The 24,177-nt window shown below is 39.1% G+C and overlaps 1 protein-coding gene across 5 annotated transcripts in view; it reads right to left on the bottom strand.

Annotated features, from left to right (window-relative positions):
* Positions 1-24,177, bottom strand: part of Gnptab (N-acetylglucosamine-1-phosphate transferase subunits alpha and beta) — an 85,787-nt gene that overhangs the window by 16,139 nt on the left and 45,471 nt on the right. For all 5 annotated transcript variants that reach the window (XM_071609591.1, XM_027946334.2, XM_071609592.1 and 2 more), the window contains 7 exons: positions 9,963-10,124; positions 8,706-8,885; positions 8,318-8,488; positions 6,107-6,230; positions 4,142-4,345; positions 2,325-3,388; positions 203-402 (listed from right to left, as the gene is read on the bottom strand). In XM_071609591.1, the coding sequence (XP_071465692.1) occupies positions 203-402; positions 2,325-3,388; positions 4,142-4,345; positions 6,107-6,230; positions 8,318-8,488; positions 8,706-8,885; positions 9,963-10,124 (2,105 nt within the window). The remainder of the gene's footprint in view (positions 1-202; positions 403-2,324; positions 3,389-4,141; positions 4,346-6,106; positions 6,231-8,317; positions 8,489-8,705; positions 8,886-9,962; positions 10,125-24,177) is intronic.

The raw sequence follows: 24,177 nt of genomic DNA, 5'->3' as shown, positions 1-24,177 counted from the left end.
TATAGTGAGCTTTGGATTATAAAAATATATATGGTAGCTAACATCTGTGAACATAGAATCTTTTTCTTTCTTCTTAGATAATATCCTTAAAAATATCAGTCACACAATATTAGAGCTATAAATTTTGCACAGTGAACAGGAAAATTTCAAGTATCTTTAGCTCTAAACATAGGCAAATAACTCAAACACAAGTAAGACTTACATATCCTGCAGTTCTTGCATAACAATTCGGTCAATCATGTGAGGCATGTGTGCAGGGACTTTCCGAGATGTGAATCCAAACTTGCTGTTTAAAATTTTATTTACATATCGGAGTGAATCTGCAAATGTATCTTTTAGTTGCCTCCCAGTATGTTTGCTATCAGTAAAGTATGCCAACTGTGTCTTCAATGACTCTTCTTCCTGAAGGAGAATTCCATATAACTCAGGGTTATACTCAGTGCTAAGTGTACCTTCTTACCAAGTGATAAAGGCACTGAAATTCCCAACATTGGCTTGAGAATAACAGTTGTGTGAGAGGTCTGTTTACAGGGTGTTCCTGAAGGACTAGTCATTGATCATACGATTTTGAAGCCAATTCATGCAACATTTAGAAAATTTATTTACATATAAATTTGGCAATACTTTCAATATCAAGCTATTTTGTGCTGGTGATCTCAAAGTATCAAATAACTGAGTTTTAAACATAAGGATTAGAAACAAATTTGCTTTCACATACAACAATGTTTAAGATTATAAAATCAAACCCAGTAAGAGGCAGAATTAAATGGGCAAAGAAAATTGGCAAGGAATTCAAAGACACATTACAGAAGAGGAAATATTTTTGCCTCCCAGACTGAAAAAAATCCAGTAAAGAAATTGACAATACCTGGTGTTGGTTAGCCTGTGGAGCAACAAATACTCCAGTATGCTGCTTGTTCCAGTGTGAAGTGGTGCAATATTTTGGGATATATTTAAAGTTTATAAGAAAACAGATACATTAACCTAGCAATTCTACCTACATTAGTAAATTTTTATTTCTGTAGGTTGAATTGCTAAGTGTAAGATATACATGTACAAGTATATTCATTGCAAAACGTTGGAAATAATTTACAGCCATTAAAACAAACAATGGCAGTGACAGGCATAGTTTGCCGGCATACTATTCAATCAAAAGGCAACTCTAGGGAACTGTATTTACAGTGTAATTTCACTACTGCAAAACAGAAACAATATAGCTTGTATGTTTGCATACCTACAGAAAAACCTTAGAAGAGTACCCATCAAACTATGAAGAATAGCTGTCTCAAGGGCACAGATTGAGGAAAGAGCACTCTCTATCCTTTTTAATGTTATATTTTTGCACTGCTTGCAATTTTTATCACTAGCCTATAGTAGTGCTTTTATAAATCTTTTATTTTTTATTTTTAAAAAAGGAAAGAGAGAAAAGTGTGAAAACTAAACATAGGCAAGAACTAGGCAGCCCTTAAGTCAATGATCAGTAAATGCCTAACGGAAAATAAGATACTTCCTGAAAACACTGAGAGAATGAGACACAAGTTCCCCCTTCATCAGGCACTTGTGGCTTTGCCTCTTTCCTTCCCATACTGGATCATGTGACTTCTCCTGGTCTGTCAACTCCTGGTGGGGGAGGGGGTACTCCTCCTGGATGCTGCCCCCCATACCTTAGGCAGAGCTAAGCTCTCCTTTAGACTCCTTACCTGGATCTCAACTGAGATACTTTATCTCATTGCTGCAACTGTCTGCTCACAAATCTGTCATTCCTACTGCTCTCCAAGTTTCCATAGGTAGCAACTATGTACTACTCGCCTTGTATTCCCCAGCACTGAGCATTGGGATGGCACCTGGGAGATGAATAAATGATGCTACAGCCAGAAGCTATGGCACAAGGGAAGAACACTCCAACTTTTTGTTTTGGCTCACACTGACTTCCTGCTGTGATATTGGCAAAGCTAAGGAACTTATCTGAAACTCAAGTTTTTTCTTTCAGTAAAACTAGAAAAACATCAGCTCTGCCATGCTAAGTAAAGATAAGATGCCACTCTGTTCTACTTCCTCAGGGTATGTTTCTTGCTAAATTCCTTACTCATACTATTGCTGTTTCCAAAACTGTAAAATGGGAGTAACAATAATAAATCCCCTTATATGGCAGTTTTATAAAATAACAGTTTCTGGGAAAATTAAATGAAATCATGTAAGAAAAGCACTTAGCTTAGTGGATGCACAGGGAAGTGTTAAATAAGTGTAGCTATTATTATATTATCACTTACAAAGTTATTTATTCTTCCTGAGAAAGATGAAGAATAATGCTGGATCTAACTTACATCAAGAAGATCTTGGAAATACTTTTTTTTCTCCCAAGGCAAAAAGCCCAGATGAGTTCCTATGAAATGCTGCAGCTTTCTTCTAGGTAAAACCTCATTAGCATCTAGGTGATCTTTAGCATCTTCTTCCATTCTGTTTTGCTCTTCTTCTTTCCCTGTGATTTCCTTTTCTTTTGTCACATTAATTTCCGGTGGAATAATCAGAGATGAAAGCTTTCCTTTAGACACATTCCCATTTTGGGTCTGAGTTTCCAATTTAAATCTTGCTTTGGTCTCTAAGAGCAGTGGTGGATTCTGACCCTGGTAGTTCACTTTTACTGTCCCTGATGGAAAAGTCGACCTGTGTAATCTTCCTAGGCTTTCATGAGCCAGTTTTTTTGTTGGGAACTCCAAACTGTCATTTATTTCATCTGTCATAGTAGCTTGATTTTTTACTTTATCATCCTGTAAGTTCACCAGAAATGATCTCATCAAGGCTATTTTGGACAAATTGTATCCTTTCAAAGTGATGTCTCCTTGTTCCAGCTGCAAGTCCAAGTTGCTGAGACTCAATTGGGCCTCTTTGGGGAGGAGTGAAATATTTACCAAGGGAACTTTCACCTCCTCTTGGAATCTTCCTGTTGTGTTAACATCATGTCTCTTGACCTTTGGGAAGCGTTTTTCTTCAGGAATATCCTCAAAAAGGATTTCTGCCTCTGGAAGAAGTGTTATGGGGCTATCCAAATTTTCATAAGACTTCTGGGTTGTAGCATTCACCTTGGGTCCCTCCCTTGTATCCACATCTACTGTTAGCTGGATTTTGAACTCTTCATCATTTGTGTTTTGAAATGTGATGTTAAAATGTATTGTAGTTGCATTCATTCCACCGTGCATTATGAGGTGGATGGTTTTCCACTTATTGGCAATAGAAGCATGTCGAATTATGGGGTTGTCACTATAGGCACCTTCAACTCCTCTTTTGGCTATTTCTGCAAAGCTGAAATAAGGCAGGCGTTCACCTTTCGGAATAATATAGTGAGTCTGGTTTGGAAGAAGAGTTACTTTATATAATTCATGAAAATGATCTAGAGGAAAAAGCACAAACAAGATTTTGTTAAAGAAAAACTAAGCACCATTTTACTCCTCTTCCTTTCATTTTTTGGGTTTGAGTTTCTAAGAGTGATCAGAAATTCTAATTTAATAGCTACTGGTATGCAGCTCATTTTACTGAGACAATCACAGTTATTTACATGGAATGCTGACCCTGACTCATCTTAGAGATTTGGCACAGTTCTTATTCTTTTTTTTTTTTATTTTTTATTTTTCGGCAGACACAACATCTTTGTTTGTATGAGGTGCTGAGGATCGAACCCGGACTGCATGCCTGCCAGGCGAGCGCACTACCACTTGAGCCACATCCCCAGCCCCAACAGTTCTTATTCTTAACAATAAATTCCAAATGCCAATTTCCATCTCTCCTTCTATACTTGAAGGAAGAAAAAAAAGCTTTCTGACAAAATGATGACTTTCATTAATAAGCTATTACGAATATTCAAACTATCTTTATTTAATGAATTATTGACCTGCTCTTATTGTTTCCAAATTAAGCATGCAGCATGTTAAAAGAATGTATTGTAAAAGAAAAGATAATCTTAAATGTCAACTGTTTTCTAAAGATCTCTGTCCTTCTCTTTAAGTTAGCTTAAAATTTAGATGCAAAACCGGAAAAGGAAACACAGAAATTAATTACTTAAAATAATAATAACCACCCAAAAGCCCGTATACTTTTCATGATTTACCCTTTTACTTTTAGTATGTCATTATGGCAATAAACATACCTTGCCCACAGTCACCAGCATCAAAGCCACAAGACAAGACGTTGCAGGCTTGGTCACAGAACTTATCAGCGAGCCAGGAATTTGCACATCCTTGATTACAGTAAGAGACGCTGTTTATTCCTCCACCAAACTGCCAGGGCTGTCCAACACCAATGCTCCCAGTACCTCCGCCTCCTGCAACATAGCGACTCCCTCCATTGTTACCTATAGAGGGAGGGAGGAAGACAGAATCTTGGTAGGCTTTCAATTTTGAAAGGAGATAATTATTTCTTACTAGTGTTTGCAACACTGATGCATGAATTGTAGTCAGAAAATTTCACCAGATTCTTGAGTAGATTTCACATTGTTGCGCAAAACAGATTGGTCGAGAAGGAGCAAGCAGCATTCAGAGAGGAGAACTCCAAACTTTGTTTTATGCCATTGGGCCCAGAGGAAAACAAAACTCCAAATTCTGAGCCCTGATCCATGGTTTCTCACAACAATGATAAGTTATTTGCTGTCATCTTAGACCCATCCTATTATTGGGGCTTTTTCCTTTTTTTCCCTCTTTTTAAAACTGAAGGCCTTGTGCTAGGTCTCTGACATCACAGGCATCTGTTACATTTGAAGAAGGAGCAGTCAGACTCCTAGGGCAGTTATTTACAATCCAAAAGGTAGGGACCCAGGGTTAATTAGGCTTCCTGGAGAAAGGCTGGGAGAAGAAAGGGGAACTGACCCCTCCTTCCCTAGGCATTGGTTTCTTACCATAACATTTTTATAATTTCATTTCACAACCAGTCTAGTTTTGCCATCACAATGTATCTTTAAAAAAAAAAAAAATACAACTGAACAGGGAGCATCACTTGACAGTGCTATAGGACTCATGTGTGCGTGCATGCATGTGTGTGTGCACGTGTGTAGACAAGGAGAAAAGGAAGAGATTATTTCAAAAGCCATGACTATCAAAACTGCACAAGAACATGTCTGAGCATGAATAATGACCTCTTCTACTGAATGTTAATGTTCTACTAGGGACAGAGGCCTATGGCCAGCACACATCTACTTTGAACATTTGTGTTCTCTCCCTATAGAGTTGCTTTGGGTTTTCAAAAGTATGCCTGACTCTAACATTAAAACAAATTAAAAAAAATTTTTTTTAAAGTATGCTTGACAGATCCGACTGAAACACAACTTGAAGCTTTGTTTCCTCAAATAGTCAACAAATTTCCAAATGTGTTCCCCCATAAGGAACACGGAGATGATCGTATCTGTACACAAACACACTTTTTCTTAGTTGACCAAGAAATTCAAGTAGATAATGAATAATGTTCTATAAATTTAACACTTTATTGTAAGGTGGTAAATAAATTTTAAAAACTGCTATTATCAACAAGTCCAAATATGAGTATATGAGAAGGGAAGAAAAGTGGCATCTCTTCAATTATTCTAGACCTGTTGCAATCTGTTGGTAAAAGCTCCTAATCATGAATTCCCATGAGATGACTCAGAATTATTTTGTTCTTGGGTTTATAGTACTCTAGGTTTTCATATTTTAAGTAATAAGAAAAGGCATTTTCAAGTGCAGGATAAATATTGGAAAGTGCCCTCAATAATGGATAATAGGAATAAACTAGGCCACATGAGATTGTGAGTCTATGGATCACCACCGGACATGGTGGCACACACCTATAATCCCAGTGACTCAGGAGGCTAAGGCAGGAGGATCCCAAGTTCAAAGCTAGCCTCAGCAACTTAGTGAGTCATTAAGCAACTTACCAAGACCCTACTTCAAAACAAAACAAAAAAATAAATAAAAAGGGCAGGGGATGGGGCTTAGTGGTTAAGCGCCTCTGGGTTCAATCCCTGGTCTAGGGATCACTGACTATTTCAAATATATGGTTTAAGTCTATAGCATATCTTCAATTTGATTAGAATGAAAATACTTCTGTAAACATGAAAAATAATCACATTTTAACACATCCTTACCAGTACAATCACCACCATCCCAGTCACAGGCTGAATTATTACAAGCCTTGTCACAATAGCCATCTTTAATCCAGGAACCTGGGCAGCCCTCGGCACAGTTTGGCACAGGCCATGTCAAATAAACCTATGACAAAACCAAACAGAAAATAAGTGATTTATGACACTTTTTACTTTGAATTAAAATTCCTTTTTTTTTAATCTATCCTCTCAAAAGGCTGAATTTTCCAATGCCTAACTGTCCACTTCATGCTAGTATTCAGCTGGCCTGTCCCAGAGCACCCTGCTGTGGTGTTGGTGCTGAGCACATTCACTCCTTTCCATTACTCAAAAAAAGCAGACCAGGGCTCAACACACAGACTAGTTTCTCACACCATGCTTCTGTAATCTACTTTGAAATAAAATAGCATCATGTCAGACTTAATTTTGAGTACAAAAATATGCCACAATAGGTGGGAAGTGTGACAAGAATCAACTGTTTCTCTGTGACAGCCATCAGTAACTCCTAAGTGTATTTAAGGATAATTTAGTCTCAATGAGCAGAGAAGGAATAGATAGATTCTCAGTATCTTTTACCTCCATGTATAAGGCCATGTGACAAATGAACCAGCACAGCACTCTGAGCTCCCAAAATGAGTGATAAGGTATATGGTTATTTTTAAAATTAAAACCATTTTAAAAATATACTCCCACTTTAAAGTTTCTGCAACTTTGTACATTCCATCCATTTGGGATGTCTTTCTTCACCTAAACTAACACTTACTTATTCTTCAAAATACATGTCCATTCAGATGGGAGCTGTCCCCCATTCCAACTGATTTAAACCTCCTGTGCTCATGTTCCTCAGCACAGACATGCCTGTCAGCATCAAAAGCTCTGCACACAGTCACTGATTTTGTACTTGTCCCCATTAATATACAAACTCAAATTTGGATCCCTACAATTTAATGCAGATGAGGCACGTGGACAGGGACATAGGAGAAGGAGCAGGTGGGAGGCACAGGAGAAGGAGCAGGTGAGAGGCATAAACATCAACAAAGTAACTTTTTGCTATTAGCATTTAGAGTTGCAGAGTGTTGTGGTTTGGAAATGAGGTGTCCCCCAAAAGCTCATGTGTGAGACAATGTGAGAAAGTTTAGGGGTGAAATGACTGGTTTAGGAGAGTTGTAACCTAATTGGTGGATTAAGCCACTAATATAGATTAACGGAGTGGTGACTGTAGGCAGGTAGGCTGTGACTAGAGAAGGTGGATCACTGGGGTGTGCCTTTGGTGTTTATATTTTGTCCCTGGTGAGCAGAGGTCTCTCACTCTGCTCCCTTGTTGCCATGTCCTGAGCTGCTCTGCTCTACCACTCTTTCGCTATGATGTTTTACTTCAACCTGGGTCCAGAGGTGGCTGTCTGTGGATTGAGACCTCTGAAACAATGAGATGAATAAGCCTTCTCTCCTCTAATTGTTCTTGTCAGATCTTTTGGTGGCAGTGATGAAAAAAAACTGACTAAAACATAAGTTTTATAACTCAAGCCTAGAGTGATAAGTCTCTAAATTATCACTACATCCTTCTAACAATGCTATGGGGGTGTTTGTATTTTCCCTACCAGGCAGATGGAAAACTTCCCTTAGCCAAGTTACTGTCCAGTGTGGTCCTAAACAGTTGGCCCCTCTGTCTGTGCTCTCACTTCACCTCTCCATCCCACCTCTCAGCAAAGCCAGATGGAAACAGGCTGCCTCAAAAAAAAAAATTCATCCACATCTGGAGTGCTAATTTGAGCTAACTTTCCTTTTTTTACTTTTCTGTTTTTTCTTATTGTTGTTTTTTGGGTACTGGGAATTGATCCCAGGAATGCTTAACTACTAAGCCACATCCCCAGCCCTTTATATTTTTTTTTATTTTAAGACAGGGTCTTACTAAGTTCTTAGTGCCTCACTAAGTTGCTGAGGCTGGCTTTAAACATGCAATCGTCCTGTCTCAGTCTCTGAGACTGTTGGAGCCAGGCACCTAACTTTCCTTTTGCTGACACTAATTACAATTTTATTTCCTATGGCCAGGGGAAGAATGGGTCCTGGGTATCCCAGCATGCAGGGAAGCAAATTTCCTATAGTAGCTATTTTACTCAATTGTTGACTCGTTTGCATACTTATTTGTTTATATTTGAGTATAGAAATACACACGGTGACTTCCAGCCTTGGCATTCCCTCCTCTTAGGCACTCACCTTTTGACCCTTGGAGTGACTATAGAAATCATCTGGCCAGACATCCTTCCCAAACATGACGTCATCATTTAGGTAAATAAATTTCTGAGACAGTCCTTCGATGCGATGAATGTGACTTTCAATAGCAGGTGAACTAAAGGTAGGCAAGTGGCTCAAATTTCGAAAAACATCCTTTTAACAAAAAAACCAAACAACAAAAAAGGAAAAAAATAAAAATAAAACAGGAGAGAAAGGGTGAATTTGAATTGTTCTGGTTTGGACTGGCTGATGGAAAGGAAGGGAAGAAAACAGAGTTTAAAAGGTGGACATGAAGGCAAGAGGAGTAGAAGGAATGAGACTCTGAGATTCCTACACCACATTACAAGAAGAGAACGGGAAAGTCCTGTACCTGGTGTGTCACTATTTTCACTCGAGGATTGTCAAGGTTCAGCCAGGATGGAATCTGCCCATTGGTGACAATGAAAATATTCCGAACCCACGGTGCATGCCTCTCGATGGACCGCAACGAGTACCTCAGCTCTTCATTATCTTCAAATCGGCTGGCAGAAACATCCTCATCCTGCTTGGACTGAGAGAAACAAAGAACACATAAAGGTGTGAAGTACCCCTTAAATCACACCTCCTCCTCCTCCTTGTCTCTGCCCTCTGAATTCAGGGTGCTCTAGATGACTTTCAAAGACAGAATCTGTGGCTGGGCGTAATGGCATTTGCCTGAAATACCAAGTGACTTGGGAGGCTGAAGCAAGGGGATTGCAAGTTCAAAGCCAACCTCAGCAACTTATCGAGGCCCTAAGCAATTTAGTGAGACCTTATCTATAAATAAAATATAAAAAAGGGTTGGGGATGTGGCTGGGGATATGACTCAGTGGTTAAGCCCCTGGGTTTAATCCCAAGTATGGAAAAAAAAAAAAAAAAAGAATCAGTGTCTGTCATCTTTTTGTCATGGAAACAAAAATCCCTGATAAGAACAACTTAGAGAAAGAAAAGTTTATTTTGACTAAGGTTTCAGAGGCTTAGTACACAGTTGCCAACTCCATAGCTCCAGGCCTGAAGTGAGGCAGAGCATCAAGGCAGAGGGTATAGGGGAAGAAAGCTGTTCAACTCACGACAGCCAGAAAACAGAGAAAGAAGAGGGGCCAGGGGACAAGATATAGTTCCCAAGGCATGTCCTCAGAGACCTATTTCTCCAGCTACCCCCACCTGCTTATAGTTACTTCCTAGTATAGCAGTCCTTCCAAATCATTAATCCAACAAATGGATTAATTCACTGATTAGCTTATAGCCCATAATCTTATCATTTATCCTCTGAACAACCCTGCACTGACCAACATGAACTTTCTGGGGACACCTCATATCCAAACTGTTACAGAATCCTAATTTAGGATATTACAAAAAATGTAAAATACTCAGTAATATTAACAAAAAAAAAATGAAAATAAAAACAAAACTTGAAGATATAACATTTCTTTATCACACTTTATAAAAAGGTTTGTGGATATAATTCTAGGTCACTTCAATTAATCTTAAATCAATGGCAGGGACTGGAAAATTAGAAAAGTTCCAATCAACTCACTTCTCTGTAAGTTCTCTTCCTTCTAATAGAAACCCTTTATTTGAGTTGTAAAAGTATCTTTGCCTTCCTTACCTGGCTGATGGCACTCAGATCCCATAATAAATATGCAGGACTTATGGTCAGTTCTTTCCCATCGATGGTCATATTCTTCTTAGTTTGCTTATTTAGTTCTTGGAAACCCTTGGGATTATTCAGTTTTAGAAGGGCCACACTAGCCTCTGAATACAACTGCAACTATTTAAAAAAAAAAAAAAAAAGAAGAAGAGATACACACAAGAAAATTGAACCTCAAGGAGGAAACCCCCTTAATCTTCCCCTGTAATCTTTGGCAGGGCTGCCTGTAGTGCTTCTGTAGAAAAACTATCTTTTGGGGCCAAGCTTGTGGAACAATCACAAATCTAAGAGGGAATACTGTAAACATCAGCTAGTTTTATAAACAGGCTTCTCCACCCACTTCAGAGTCCATCCCACCCTTTATCTGCTTTATGTTCTGATTCTGTGTCATAGAATTTCCTACAAAAAGAGGATTTCAGATAAGAAAACAGGGAGAAGGGTGAAAACCATTAATCTAGGTCAACAAAATCCTTTGGCTAAACTAGCTCTTCTGACATCAGTTCTTTCTTAATTTATAAAATAGAAGCAAACACAAATCATTATGGGCTCATTCTGAATTCTATATATGCTATGTGAGTATACTTAGCATGTTCTGAACAGTTTCCTGAATTTATGGAGACCAAAAAACCAGAGGCTGCAGTTAGAATTCCATGTCTTTCTCCCTTTTTATATTGCAGGCTGCTAACTTGAACTACCAATCGTGCAGGAGTAGATGTGCACTCGAGCACACGTAAGTACTGCCTTCCTGTCTGATTACCTTTTTCACCCTGACGGTTCCTGGCATAGATTAAACACTCATAGAATTCAGCTTTCACTGCTGTCATTGCTGTCCTCACCCTGCCTCAGTGTAGGGTGTGGGAATTGGGAGGCAAGCCACAAAGGGAGAATATTAGCCTGCTTGGGAACTGCCCTGCAAGCCTCCCTGCTCCTTCTTCCATGGCACTTCAGAGGGCTCCCGGCAGTGAAAATAATCACTATTCTAGTCTCAATACAGTAACAATACTCCAAATTAATTTTAAATTAATTGGGAAAATACCTTTATCCTAATATTTTCTATCTAAATTGCTTTTATTTTGGAAAGTTATTCTGAAATTTCACATTCTAAAATTTGTAGATTTTTAACATTAAGATGAATTTAAAATCTAGAAAAGGATCTGACACTAATATATTTCCAAGGGGTAACAGTGCATCCACCTTGATCCCTGACTTCGGACCAGATCCAATGCCATTGACTGTTGAACGCTGGTTCACGGTGGCATTGGTTTTTCCACCTAGGCACTGGCTTATCAGGGAGAACCACTTTTTCAGAAGCTGTATATAAAAGAGATGCCAAAGTTGCAACGACATTAAAGTTTAAAAAAAAAATCAGTGAAACTACTGCCTAACACACTTACATTTTAACTCAATGACAACATTTTCACTTCAGTTTCTACCACCGGCTGGGCACTCACTGTATGCTTAGCAAGTGCCAGACCTGAGGGGTCAAACTCGGCTCCTAGAGTGGAGTGCATCACTTACTTAGGCTTCTGCTCATGTCACAGGCTGGTCTGTGAGACACACTGGCATGGAGGACGACTACTCAACACTAGCAACACATGCTATCAGACACTTAGCATCGCACGGGTGGGCTCTACAGGGACCATGACAAGAAGCAGGCATCTAGCAGGCTGGTTGGGGCAGGGAAGAGCTGCTGGAGAGGCTGTGCTCTAGGAATAGAACCTGGTCATTCTCATACCAAAGGACATGATCATGGCTCCTCTCACTATACTAGGTAGTTTAGGTGATCTCTAAGCAGGTCAGAGGGAAGAAATTGCAAAACCTGGCTGGAAAGGGAAGCAGGAGCCACACCTCTATTAAATCTTATGTAACACTCACTGTCCTCTGCTGCAGACAGACTCCCAGGTCATCATGTAACTACGTAACTACAACTGAAAGGTTGGGGATTCCATTAAGACAAAGAAAACAAAACAAAATACACTCCTATTCCAGTACTAGCCAGTAAGGTATGAAGAAAGTTTTTTGAAAAAGAAAGGAAAAAAATAACTTTTTTACTCCTCACACTAGAGGAAAAGAAAATTTCAGAAATTGTGAAAGGGATGTCAGAATAGAATTCTAACATCTATGGGTTCTAACAGAAGATTCAGGAATTCCTAGTGTTATGGGCCAGGCTACATGTCCCATAAAATATTCTCCATTTTGCCCTGGGACGCCATGTCATATAAGAAATGCTTCTCCCATGGAACAACCCACCTCTGGACCCATCAACAGTTGCTTAGCATAGCATGTTTGCCAACACAAAATGGCAATTCTTATACAATGTAAAATTGTTCTTTCTTGGGATCCCATTTTTCTTGGACAATGTACACTGTCACTAGACTTTAGTAACCATTCTTTAACTTATATTCAACTAGGGTCATTTTGACCCACATCCCCTTCTTCTTATTTTAGATCTCATGTTTGTTTATGGTTTTGAATCACAGCAACAGCCACTTATGATTAATGTGGTTTTGCACTATAAAGGTAGACTCAAACCCCAGGAGGGAGTCAAAGGGTGTAGACTAGTAGCCTGCCCCATGGCTTGCCAGCTAGTGGATCTGGACCCCCTGCTGGTAAAAAAAAGTTTCCATTTCCTGCTTTAAGATCGACTTGGTGATTTACAGCAATCTTGCCATAACACTAGTATTAAATTACATCTTGTTTGATTTCACAGCTTATATTCATTTTTTTCTTTGATAAAAGATACATTGCTATAACTATTCTTACATTAGCCACCTTGCCGAGGGCTGATGTCTTTTCTTTTCTTTTTTTTTTTTAGAAGAATAAAAGTTTTATTCTAAGCTCACATTTTCAGAGGTTAGTTTGCGCTTGGCCAACTCCATTGTAGGGGCTTGTGGTGAGTCAGAACATCATGACAGAAGGGTGTGTCAGAGGAAAAGAGGAAAGTAGCTCAGCTCGTGGCAACCAGAAAGCATATATATACCAAGGACTGATTTCTAATAACATATACATTAAAAGATCAAAACTTCCCATGGTAACTGTACAAAAGAGGATGGGAGATGAAGAGTAAGGCGTATAAGGGAATATTGATATGTGAGAGAAAGATTTTCTGCCACTGCAATTAAGCAAGTTGTGAATGGTGAAAGGGTTCCTCTGCCACCACAAGGTGGCAGTCCAATCCCACAGAGAAGGGACAGGAGGTGGGTGAGGCAGAAGAGTTGTACTTGGTGCCAGAGGCTGGAGTCCTATGCCTGGTCAATTGTGGGCAACTGCCTCCATAGATAGCTTCTTACTTTGAATTTTACACTTATCTAAATTCTTTAAATTAAATTATAAGTTTCTCACAGAAAACAACCTCCACACCCCCCACTGCAGACTCTTAAGGAGAGGTAGCAGGACTGCAAAATGAGCTGTTATGTTTGAGCCAATGAGATTTGGGAATGTTTACTACTGTTACATCATCTAGAGCAGCAGGATGGGCACACCTTAAGTCCAAATGTAAGGATCATAGTGTAGGATTCCAGGTATAGGCATCTTCCTAGATTCACTTTAGATAAATCCAGGAAGAGGTAAGCCAGGAAGAAGTGAGGAAAGATTGAGAGAGGTAGAACAAAATGATGGTCCAGGACAGGACCTGGGCAACCCATAATAGCAGCAAGAAGAATTACTGCATTTCTTTTTATAAATTTTGCAAAAATCATTTCTTTGCAACAAGAGGAATAATAGTTCCAAGAAAAATGCTGAATCCTGGTATACGTCTAAAGATAAATAATGGAGACCAAAATTAAGGGGTGAGAAACCAAAATTAAGGGGCTAGGTAATACATGGAAACCAGATGCCAAGGACTTGACCGCTCACGGACAACTTCCAGATACTATCTATATATGTGTGTGGGTATACGGGAACCAAATCTAACACTTTACATTGGGTTTACTGTATGAAATAGGACAGGGAAGAGAAAAGAATCAGAGAGGTATTCTTTCACAAACTTAAATTCAGGATTATACTGACCAAGTCATGAAATATAAGGATTTAAAAAATGTAAGAAATCTTCACTTTTCGGTTATTTAAGTGATGACTAACTATCAAAGCAAGACTGGTGTTTATTAATGTCATATATGTACAAACATGGAAAAATAAAAATACTGGTTTTTGTGAAGTTATTCTAATTAAATAGTTCCACTGTTCTCAACATAGTATCTCACATTTATATTTTGGCTTAAAAAATAATAACAGCCAACAAAAATAGAGTATGAATGCATGTTTTTAAAGTCAACCAAAAGTAATGAGTGCAGAAGAGACCTCACCCCTTAAGGCACACAAAATAGTCATGTGTTAAGGTAGACCTTACTTAAAAATGATTTCTTTTCCCAAATTTTGCAAAAATCATTTCTTTTCAAAGTTATATCAAACTGGTCATATGTAAATGCCTAAAAGGAAGGCTGTACTAACCAGTCTAAACAACTGTGTATCTGCAAATACTATTTCCGGGATAGTTTCAATCAGGGGCAATTCTGCCTCCAAGGAAACCTTTGGCAATATCTAAAGACATTTCTGGTTGTCAAAACTAGGAGTGGAAGTGCTACTGGCAACTAGAGAACAGAGATAGGATGCTGCTGAACATCTATAATGCACGAGACAGTCTGTTACATGACAGCTGTATCAGGCCCAAACTGTCACCAGTACAGAGGTCAAAGAGAATGTACAAATCCCCAAGGATGGTAAAGGCTTTCCCATATTAGGTCCACAACAATTTTAAAGGGCTCAAAAATTCAGAAGATCTAACCTATTTTTAATTTTGAAATAATTTAATCTTAAAGCAAGTAAGAACCCTTTAGGGGAAAAACATTTCTGCCAACACCAACTGAAAAACAAATTAGCACCTTTCAGTGATTTGACAATTCAAGGCCACTAGGTCTTAATATGTCCTGTGGTTTTCTAAAACTAAAGTCAATTCCAGAGTTGGTTGATCCCCTCTACTGATGAAATAAAACCAAAAGAAAGGGCACCATGTTGTAAAAGAGCAGGTACATAAAATGGTTCCAGAGTATCACAAACAAAAGGTCATAAGAACAATAGTACAGGTTGAACAGTCCTTATCTAAAATTCTTGGGACCATAAATGTTACAGATTTTAGATTTTTTAAAATTTTGGAATATTTGCATTTACATAAGGAGATAGATTGGGAATGGGACTCAGGTTTAAACATGAGATTCATTTATGTTTCATGTATACCTTCTCTCCACAGCCTGAAGGTAATTTCATACAATATTTTAAATAATTTTGTGCATGAAACACAAGTTTTACACAGTTAAGAAATTTTCCATGTGTGATGTCATATTGGGGCTTATGAAGTTATTATGAATACTAGAACATTTCAGATTTTGGATTTTTAGATTAGGGATGTTCAACTTGTATAACTTAAATAGGGTGAACTTAAATAGGCTCTGAATAGAACGCCAAGGGTGCAGAGTCCAAGTAAGACCTTATGCTATTTATTCCCTCCCTGACTGAGGTCCCTCTTGCCTACGCCACTTACCCAGTCTTCAAGGACCTGGCATAGCCACATTCTGCTTCAGAATGTAATTCTAAACACTTGAGGACAGGGTCAATATCCTCCCACTCCTTTTGCATACTCGCTCAGCAACCTCTATCATTGAATTGGCATAATGTAAGCTCCTGAGGAGCTGTTTTGTTTGGTGTGTGGTTCTAAAAATAAAGTTAGTTTCTTTTGACAAGTGGCTCCTGATTGTGCCCAGCCAGACTGCGGCATTTGGTGGCTTGCACGGGGAGCGACTGAGGGTAAGTGAAACTGCTCGCCCCTGAGGGCAGGGCGAGAGGATGGGTAGCCATGTTAAGATTCTTCTTTTGTTATTTTGTTTCACTTTTGTTTTAAGTTGCCTGTCCCTGGAGATGAGTGAGACGGAAGAAAAACCGCTCACATCTGAGGAAAAACTATTTACGTCTGAGGAACAGATAGGGAGAAAGGACGGATGCACATGTCAGGAGGATAGAAAGGCTATAATGACTTTTTGTTGTTCCCTTTTTATCTCATTCTGTCTCGGTTTTGTTTGGCGTCATCTTGTTGGGTTGTATTATAGTAGAAATACGGGATCAGAAATTAGTAAAAAACAAACTGAAAGAGTGTTAAGTAAATTGTTAGAGGAAGGAGGCATCTCAGTAAAATCAAGAACAGTCAGGGCATACGTTGATACAATACAAAAATGTAGCCCATGGCTTTTTAAGGAGGAGTTGTTAAATATATCACAATGGAACCATCATGGTGAAGATTTAAAAAGAATAGAAAAGAAAAGCCCAGGGACTCTGCCAGTTGGCACATTGCCATTGTGGACGTTCGTATCTTGTTTGCTTAGTCCAAAGCCTTCAGTTCAGACAATGGTAGAGGAAGGAGAAGACATAAAGATTCAAGTAAAAGAGAAGGCCTCTCAAGTTAGTCAGACAGAGAAAGAAAGTGTAAAACAGAAAAAGCCATCAGGGGGAAAGTTACAACAGGAGATTGCTACTAACACCTTTCTATCACCAGAGGGTGTAAGTGTCCAACCAACAGCACCACCTCTACAGGAGACTGCTACTAACACCTTTCTATCACCAGAGGACGTAAGTGTCCAACTAACAAGGCCACCTCCATATGCTGGGAGGTCCCCAACACCCGCAGTTGATAGTTGGGATCCTGAGACAAGATCTCAAATATTAACATGCCCTGTATTTGAGGCAGGAGGGCAGCGATTTTACCAAGTTTTAAATTTCAAAACAGTGAAGCAGCTAAAAGAGGCTGTAACAACCTATGGTCCTCAAGCACCCTTCACTGTAAGCTTGGTCGAATCCATTAACAACTTGAACATGACGCCAGCAGATTGGGCTAATATGTGTAAAGCTGTGCTAAATGGAGGACAATACCTGTTATGGAAGGTTGCCAATGAGGAATTTTGCAAGGAGACGGCTAGGCGAAATGCAGCAGCTGGTTATCCTCAGAGAAATCTAGATATGTTGTTAGGAAAGGGACCTTATGAGGATCAGCAGCAACAAATTGCATATGATCCTGGCGTATACGCACAAATTGCTGCAGATGCAATTAAGGCATGGAAGACTTTACAAGGACATGGAGGTTTACAAGGTCAATTATCTAAGGTAATACAAGGAGCTAATGAACCTTATGCTGAATTTGTAGATAGGCTTATTCAAACAGCTACCAGAGTTTTTGGGAATACAGAACAAGCAATGCCATTACTAAAACACCTGGCTTATGAGCAAGCGAATCGTTGGTGCAGAGATATCATTAGACCATGGAAACATGAAGATTTAAACACATATATTAAATTATGTAGAGACATTAATGAACAAGAGCAAGTCGTGGCAGCTGCAGTAAAACAGGCTTTAGATGCCAGAGACATTAATGAACAAGGGCAAATTGTGGCAGCTGCAGTAAAACAGGCTTTAGATGCCAGGCCAAGAACATGCTACAATTGTGAACAAACAGGACATTTTAAAAGGAATTGCCCCATTGGAGGAGGGTTTAACAAAACTAGGTATCCAAGGAGTAGAATACCAGGTATTTGCCCACGATGCCGTAGAGGGAGACATTGGGCTAATGAATGCCGTTCTCAAACCACCATAGAGGGTACTCCATTATCAAAAAACGAACAAGGACCAGGTGTTTATCCACGATATCGTGGAGAAAGGCATCAGGCTCCATTGCCAAAAAATGGACAAGGGGGCCCAATGCTCCGGGGCCCAAAACCACAAATATACGGAGCACTGGAGGAACCCAGCAACCCCATCAGGGTAGTGCCCAGGACACATTGTCCATCAGATCCCTCATCAGACAAACCAGAGGGAGCGCAGGGTTGGACATCTGCGCCTCCGCCAGAGCAGTACTAACTCCAGAGATGGGAGTTCAAATCATTCCCACAGGGGTGAAAGGACCTCTTCCCAAAGGAACAGTAGGCTTATTATTGGGACGCAGCTCTTCTACTCTAAAAGGACTTATGATAAGTCCTGGGGTAATTGATCCCGATTATGAAGGTGAAATAAAAATTATAGCCAGTTCTCCAAAGGGTATATCAGTAATTTCACCAGGAGATAGAATAGCACAGTTACTAATAATACCCAGCCTACATGATAAATTTTCCAGTCGTACTGTAGAAAGAGGTTCCAAGGGATTAGGTTCCACAGGTGTAGATTGGGCTATGTTTTCTTTAAATTTAGATTCTCGCCCCATGCTAAAACTAAATATTCAAGGACATGAATTTAATGGGCTACTGGATACAGGTGCAGACCTTAGCATCATCTCTCGTCAAGAATGGCCAAAACATTGGCCATTACAACAAGCCACTCAAACGCTTCGAGGCCTAGGAGTGGCGACTAATCCCCATAGAAGTGCAATGGTATTAGATTGGAAGGATCCTGAAGGATGTGAAGGAACTATACAGCCATATGTATTGGATCATCTTCCCGTAAATTTATGGGGACGAGATGTCCTAGATCAATTAGGTTTGACATTAACAAATAACATCAACCAAAATGCACCCACTATTATGACTAGACAAGGTTTTAGGAAAGGAAAAAGATTAGAAAAACAAGAACAAGGTATAGCAGCACCAATACAAATAGATCAAGGAATAGACAGACATGGGTTGGATTTTCAGAAAGGGCCACTGAGACAATAAAAATTACTTGGAAATCAGAAAGACCAGTATGGGTTCCTCAGTGGCCCCTGACTAAAGAAAAGATACAAGCAGCCCATGACCTGGTCAAACAACAATTAGCGGAAGGACATATACAACCTTCTGTATCTCCCCATAATACTCCCATTTTTGTCATCAAAAAGAAATCTGGTAAATGGAGATTATTGCAAGATTTAAGAGCCATTAATAATGAGATGGTTATTATGGGACCTGCTCAATCAGGGATTCCTCAATTGTCTGCTTTGCCAAAAACCTGGTATGTTTTAGTTATAGATATTAAAGATTGTTTTTTTTTCAATTCCAATTCATCCTGAGGATAGTCCACGTTTTGCATTTACTATCCCTGCACTGAATCATGAAGGTCCTGATCAGAGATATGAATGGAAAGTACTCCCTCAAGGGATGGCTAACAGCCCAACTATGTGTCAAATTTATGTTAACAAAGCAATCCAGCCACTTAGAAATCAAAATCCTGAACTACAAATATTTCACTATATGGATGATGTATTATTAGCACACAAAGATAAAAACACATTGCTAGAATGTTATGCCACACTTACAAACTTATTAAAAAATTATAATCTAGAGATAGCAATAGATAAAGTACAATTAAATTTTCCAATTAATTATTTAGGAGTTCTATTATCCTCAACCATGGTCCGTCCACCAAAAATTCAAATACGAGTAGATCAACTCAAATCACTTAATGACTTTCAAAAGTTATTAGGAGACATAAATTGGATAAGGCCTTATTTAGGTATACCAACAGGAGAGTTGGGACCTTTATTTGATATCCTAAAAGGTCCATCAGATCCAAATTCACCCCGAATGTTAACGCCTGAAGCAAGAAAGGCATTAAAAATCATTGAAACATATATGGAAAATATGCATTTGGATAGAATTGATATAAGTTTGCCTTTATTATTTATTGTACTACCAACAAAAAATATTCCTACAGGAGTATTTTGGCAAGAAGGTCCATTATTATGGATACATTTATCTTATTCTCCTAACACTATTCTTACTAGGTATCCTGAGGCTGTAGGACAATTAATACTCAAAGGAATAAAAGCAGCAAAGGGAGTGTTTGGAATTTCTCCCAATAAAATTATTACTCCATATACTATGAATCAAATTGATGAGTTAGCTAATGAGTTAAATACTTGGGCAATAATCATGTGCAAATCTAATGTTTCATTTGATAACCACTTACCATCTAATCCTTTATTGTCTTTTTGGTCATTGCATCCTGTAATTTTTCCAAAAATGACAAGAAAAACACCTATCATGAATGCTCCAAATATATTCACTGATGGGTCAAATAATGGTACAGCAGCAGTAGTTACCCCTGATCAAACTTTTACATTTTTAGTACCCAAACAATCAGCTCAAAAGGTAGAGCTTAATGCAGTTTTACAAGCTTTTGTGATGTTTAAAGATTCTGTATTTAATTTATTTTCTGATAGTCAGTATGTAGTTAATGCTATAGTATCTCTTGAAGATGCTGGTAGGATTTCCCCTTCTTCTACTGTTTTCTCTTTGCTTTCCACTATACAAAGTCTAATCTGGGACAGAAAAGATCCATTCTTTATAGGACATATCAGGGCACATACAGGATTGCCTGGAGCCCTTAGTTTGGGCAATGATTTAGCAGATAAAACTACACATGACATACATATTTTCTCTACACTAGAAGAAGCTATAAATTTTCATAAAATGTTCCATGTCAATGCTAATACTTTACAAAAGCGTTTTAAAATAACTAAGGAACAAGCTAGACAAATAATAAAACAATGTCAAAATTGTGTGACCTTTTTACCACAAGTTAATCTTGGAGTCAATCCTAGAGGATTGATACCTAACCATATTTGGCAGATGGACGTCACATACTTGCCAGAATTTGGAAAATTAAAATATTTGCATGTTACAGTTGATACTTCTTCTGGATTTTTGATGGGCTCCCTTCATGCTGGAGAAAAAACTAAAGATGTTATAGCTCACTGCTTACAAAATTTTGCCACTGTGGGTGTTCCAAAACAGTTAAAAACAGATAATGCCCCTGGTTATACTTCTACCTCTTTTAAACAATTTTGCTCAACATTTGGCATTACTCATATAACAGGAATCCCATACAATCCACAGGGACAAGGCATAGTTGAAAGAGCTCATCAAACTATTAAAATGTACTTATTAAAGCAAAAAGAAGGAATTGGGAAGGGGTATATATTCCCCAAAGATAAACTTAAAATAACCCTTTTTACTCTAAACTTTTTAAATTTGGATTCATCAGGACTTAGTGCTGCGGAAAGGCATATGTGTCCAAAAAATGTACATAAGCCCAAGGTACTTTGGAAGGATATTCTAACAGGACAATGGAAAGGTCCTGACCCAGTAATTGTCTGGAGTCGGGGGTCTGTTTGTGTGTTTCCACAGGGAGAACAGCAGCCGATTTGGATTCCAGAGAGATTAACCAAAGTCCTGACCCAGTGATTGTCTGGAGTCGGGGGTCTGTTTATGTGTTTCCACAGGGAGAACAGCAGCCGATTTGGATTCCAGAAAGATTAACTAAAGCGATTTCTACAGACCAAAAAGAAGATGATTTGGCTCAAATCCATAACAACTGATATCCAAAACTCCAGTTTGGCTATTCTTACATCTGCAACAGAACCAGGATGCTTTTTTCAATATCTATTTTATTATTGCCCTTTGCCATATCATGAAGTTCTATTTTGTTTTTTGAGCTCATACAGACCTAGGTTAATGTTTTGCTGATCAGTTCTATTTTTTGACTATAGAGTTTTTAAACATTGCAATGGAGATTTCACCTGTAAAAAGTTATAAGGCCTTTACTATAATGTTATGTGTTGTATGTATTATATTATGTGTGCACACTTGTGTTTTGTGTTATATGTTTGAATGTATGTATGTCCATATATCATATATGATGAGCGCTCATGATAAAATGGATCCAAATATTTTTTTTTTCACGTGATTTATATGGTTTAATTTAAATTGGGTAAACAACTGTTGAGGATTGTTTTAATATGTAAACAAAAAAGAAGGTTAACAGATCTGTTTGTTTACTTTCACCTTTCCTTTTCATTATATTTAATAATTCTCTTAAAGACAATGTAAATTGTTAAGAAAATTGTTTTCTTTTAGTGCCTTCTGTAATGTTACATAATTTTTTCTTTAGCCATTATTGCCAGAATTCCTATCTTCATCCCAGTGCCGGTGAAGACAATGTAAATTGTTAAGAAAATTGTTTTCTTTTAGTGCCTTCTGTAATGTTACATAATTTTTTCTTTAGCCATTATTGCCAGAATTCCTATCTTCATCCCAGTGCTGGTGAAGTCAAAGATAAAACCAATCTACAGCTTCTACAATAGCCATCACTGAACTGCTTGCAGAACTTGCCTGGACACATTGTGAGCTCACCTGTATGCATTGTGAACTATCTGTTGGTGCAGCGACTTGTGGTAGTGTTGGGGTATTTTTGCTGATGATGTCACCGGTGGTACAATTTTTCAAAGGAGCCCTCAATTGGCTTAATGTCATGGCATTTTGCATCCTCCTCTACTAGTGATGGTCTAAAATTTGGGGGCCAACAGAGGTGAGGCAAAGAACTTCACCCCCCCACTGGTGCAAAGGCCTATCCACAAGTATAGCTGTATGCTGGACCGGTAGTCAGTGACGGGTATGATCCAATTGCAGTGGTACCAACCTAAGACAGGAGGCTGACGCCTAGAGGTCAGTTCATCCGATGACGGGTAAGGACCATATGTTGAATTGGACTGCCTAACAGACACGGTCCCTAAGCCACATGCTTGTTGTTTAAACAGAGAGGGGGAGATGTTGAGAGCCACAGCCGAAGGGGCCCCAGCAAACTTCCAGCTGCCAGCAATCCAGCTGCCGGCTGATGATTGGCTCACAGCGGCCCCAGCAACATCTAGCTGATTGGCTCCTCGGCCCCAGCAACATCTAGCTGATTGGCTCCTCTGCGGTGATGCTCATTGGACTGTTTCCCTGCCCTTTCAGACCACGGAGCTGCTCATTGGGGGACTTTTTTGGCTCTGCCCACGTGACCCAGCCAATCGGCCTCAAGAGCAGGAGGATTGTGGGAGAGGGGGAGAAGCTTGTGGGGGGAGAGAGAGGCTTGTAAAAAGCCGGTGGTGGCAGTTGAGGCTCTGAGGATTTTTCCTGAGGAGCTGTTTTGTTTGGTGTGTGGTTCTAAAAATAAAGTTAGTTTCTTTTGACAAGTGGCTCCTGATTGTGCCCAGCCAGACTGCGGCAGTAAGCATTTCCTTGAGAAATTTAGGAAGAATTCCAACTTGTTTTCATATGGTAAAAAAGAAGAGAAAAGCCACGTGCAGTAGTGCATGTCTGTAATCCTAGGGACTCACAGGCTGAAGCAGGAGGATCGCGAGTTCAAAGCCAGCCTCAGCAAAAACAAGGCACTAAGCAACTCAGAGAGACTCTGTCTCTAAATAAAATATAAAAAAGGGCTGGGGATGGGGCTCAGTGGTTAAGAGCCCCTGGGTTCAATCTCTAGTACCACCCCCCCCCCCCGCAAAAAAAGGGGGGCGGGAAGAAAAAAAATTCACTAACCAAAAAATGAATGAAAAAATAACCCATCACAAATCAACATGTCTGAAAACACAATTTTGAGTGACCTGAAAATAAAGACAAATGGATAATTATTAAAAGGCTAATTTTGTGCCACCACACACAAAAATTCTACAGATAAATTAACTGAATCATGCAAGGGCTCACCCCAAACTAGAAAGCCTCTGACTAAAAAAAAAAAAAAAAAAAAAAAAACACCTTGATTTATAAGACTAGAGTTGACAGAGAAGTTTTTATGAATTCAAACCCATTTTATTAGAAATTAAAGCATTTTCAAATCCTACGTCCTCTCCTAAAGGGGAAAAATATGTAGGTTTTCCTCTAAACAGGATATATAAAGGATATATGCAACAAGTTAGTATACAGGCTCATTTCTGGTACCAAATTCCTAGAGTGGCACATATGAAAAATCATAGTTCTGAAAAGAATTCCCTTTATGTTCCAAGGCACTGTACATGTGAGTGTGTTTATGGTTATGGATTTTTTAGTGGTGCTCCAGCAGTGAGCTGCATGCCCTGACATTCTTTTTATTTTTTTGGTACCAGGGTGTTTAACTACTGAGCCACATCCCTGACCCTTTTTATTTTTTATTTCAAGACAGGGTCTCACTAGGTTGCTTACAGCCTTGCTAAGTTGCTGAGGCTAGTTTGAATTTGCAACTCTCTTGCCTCAGCCTCCCAGGCTACTGGGACTCCAGGCAAGCACCACCACACCTGGCCCTGTCCTTATTTTGTTTTGAGACAGGGTCTTGCTAAATTGCTGAGGCTGGCCTTCAGTTTGCTATCCTTCTGCCTCAGCCTCCCGAGACACTGGGATTATAGGCATGAGCCACCATGCCTAATTTC

Source organism: Marmota flaviventris, chromosome 3, assembly GCF_047511675.1.
Source record: "Marmota flaviventris isolate mMarFla1 chromosome 3, mMarFla1.hap1, whole genome shotgun sequence".
In the NCBI taxonomy this organism is placed as follows: Eukaryota; Metazoa; Chordata; class Mammalia; order Rodentia; family Sciuridae; genus Marmota; species Marmota flaviventris.
This window is presented reverse-complemented; position numbering and strand designations above follow the sequence as displayed.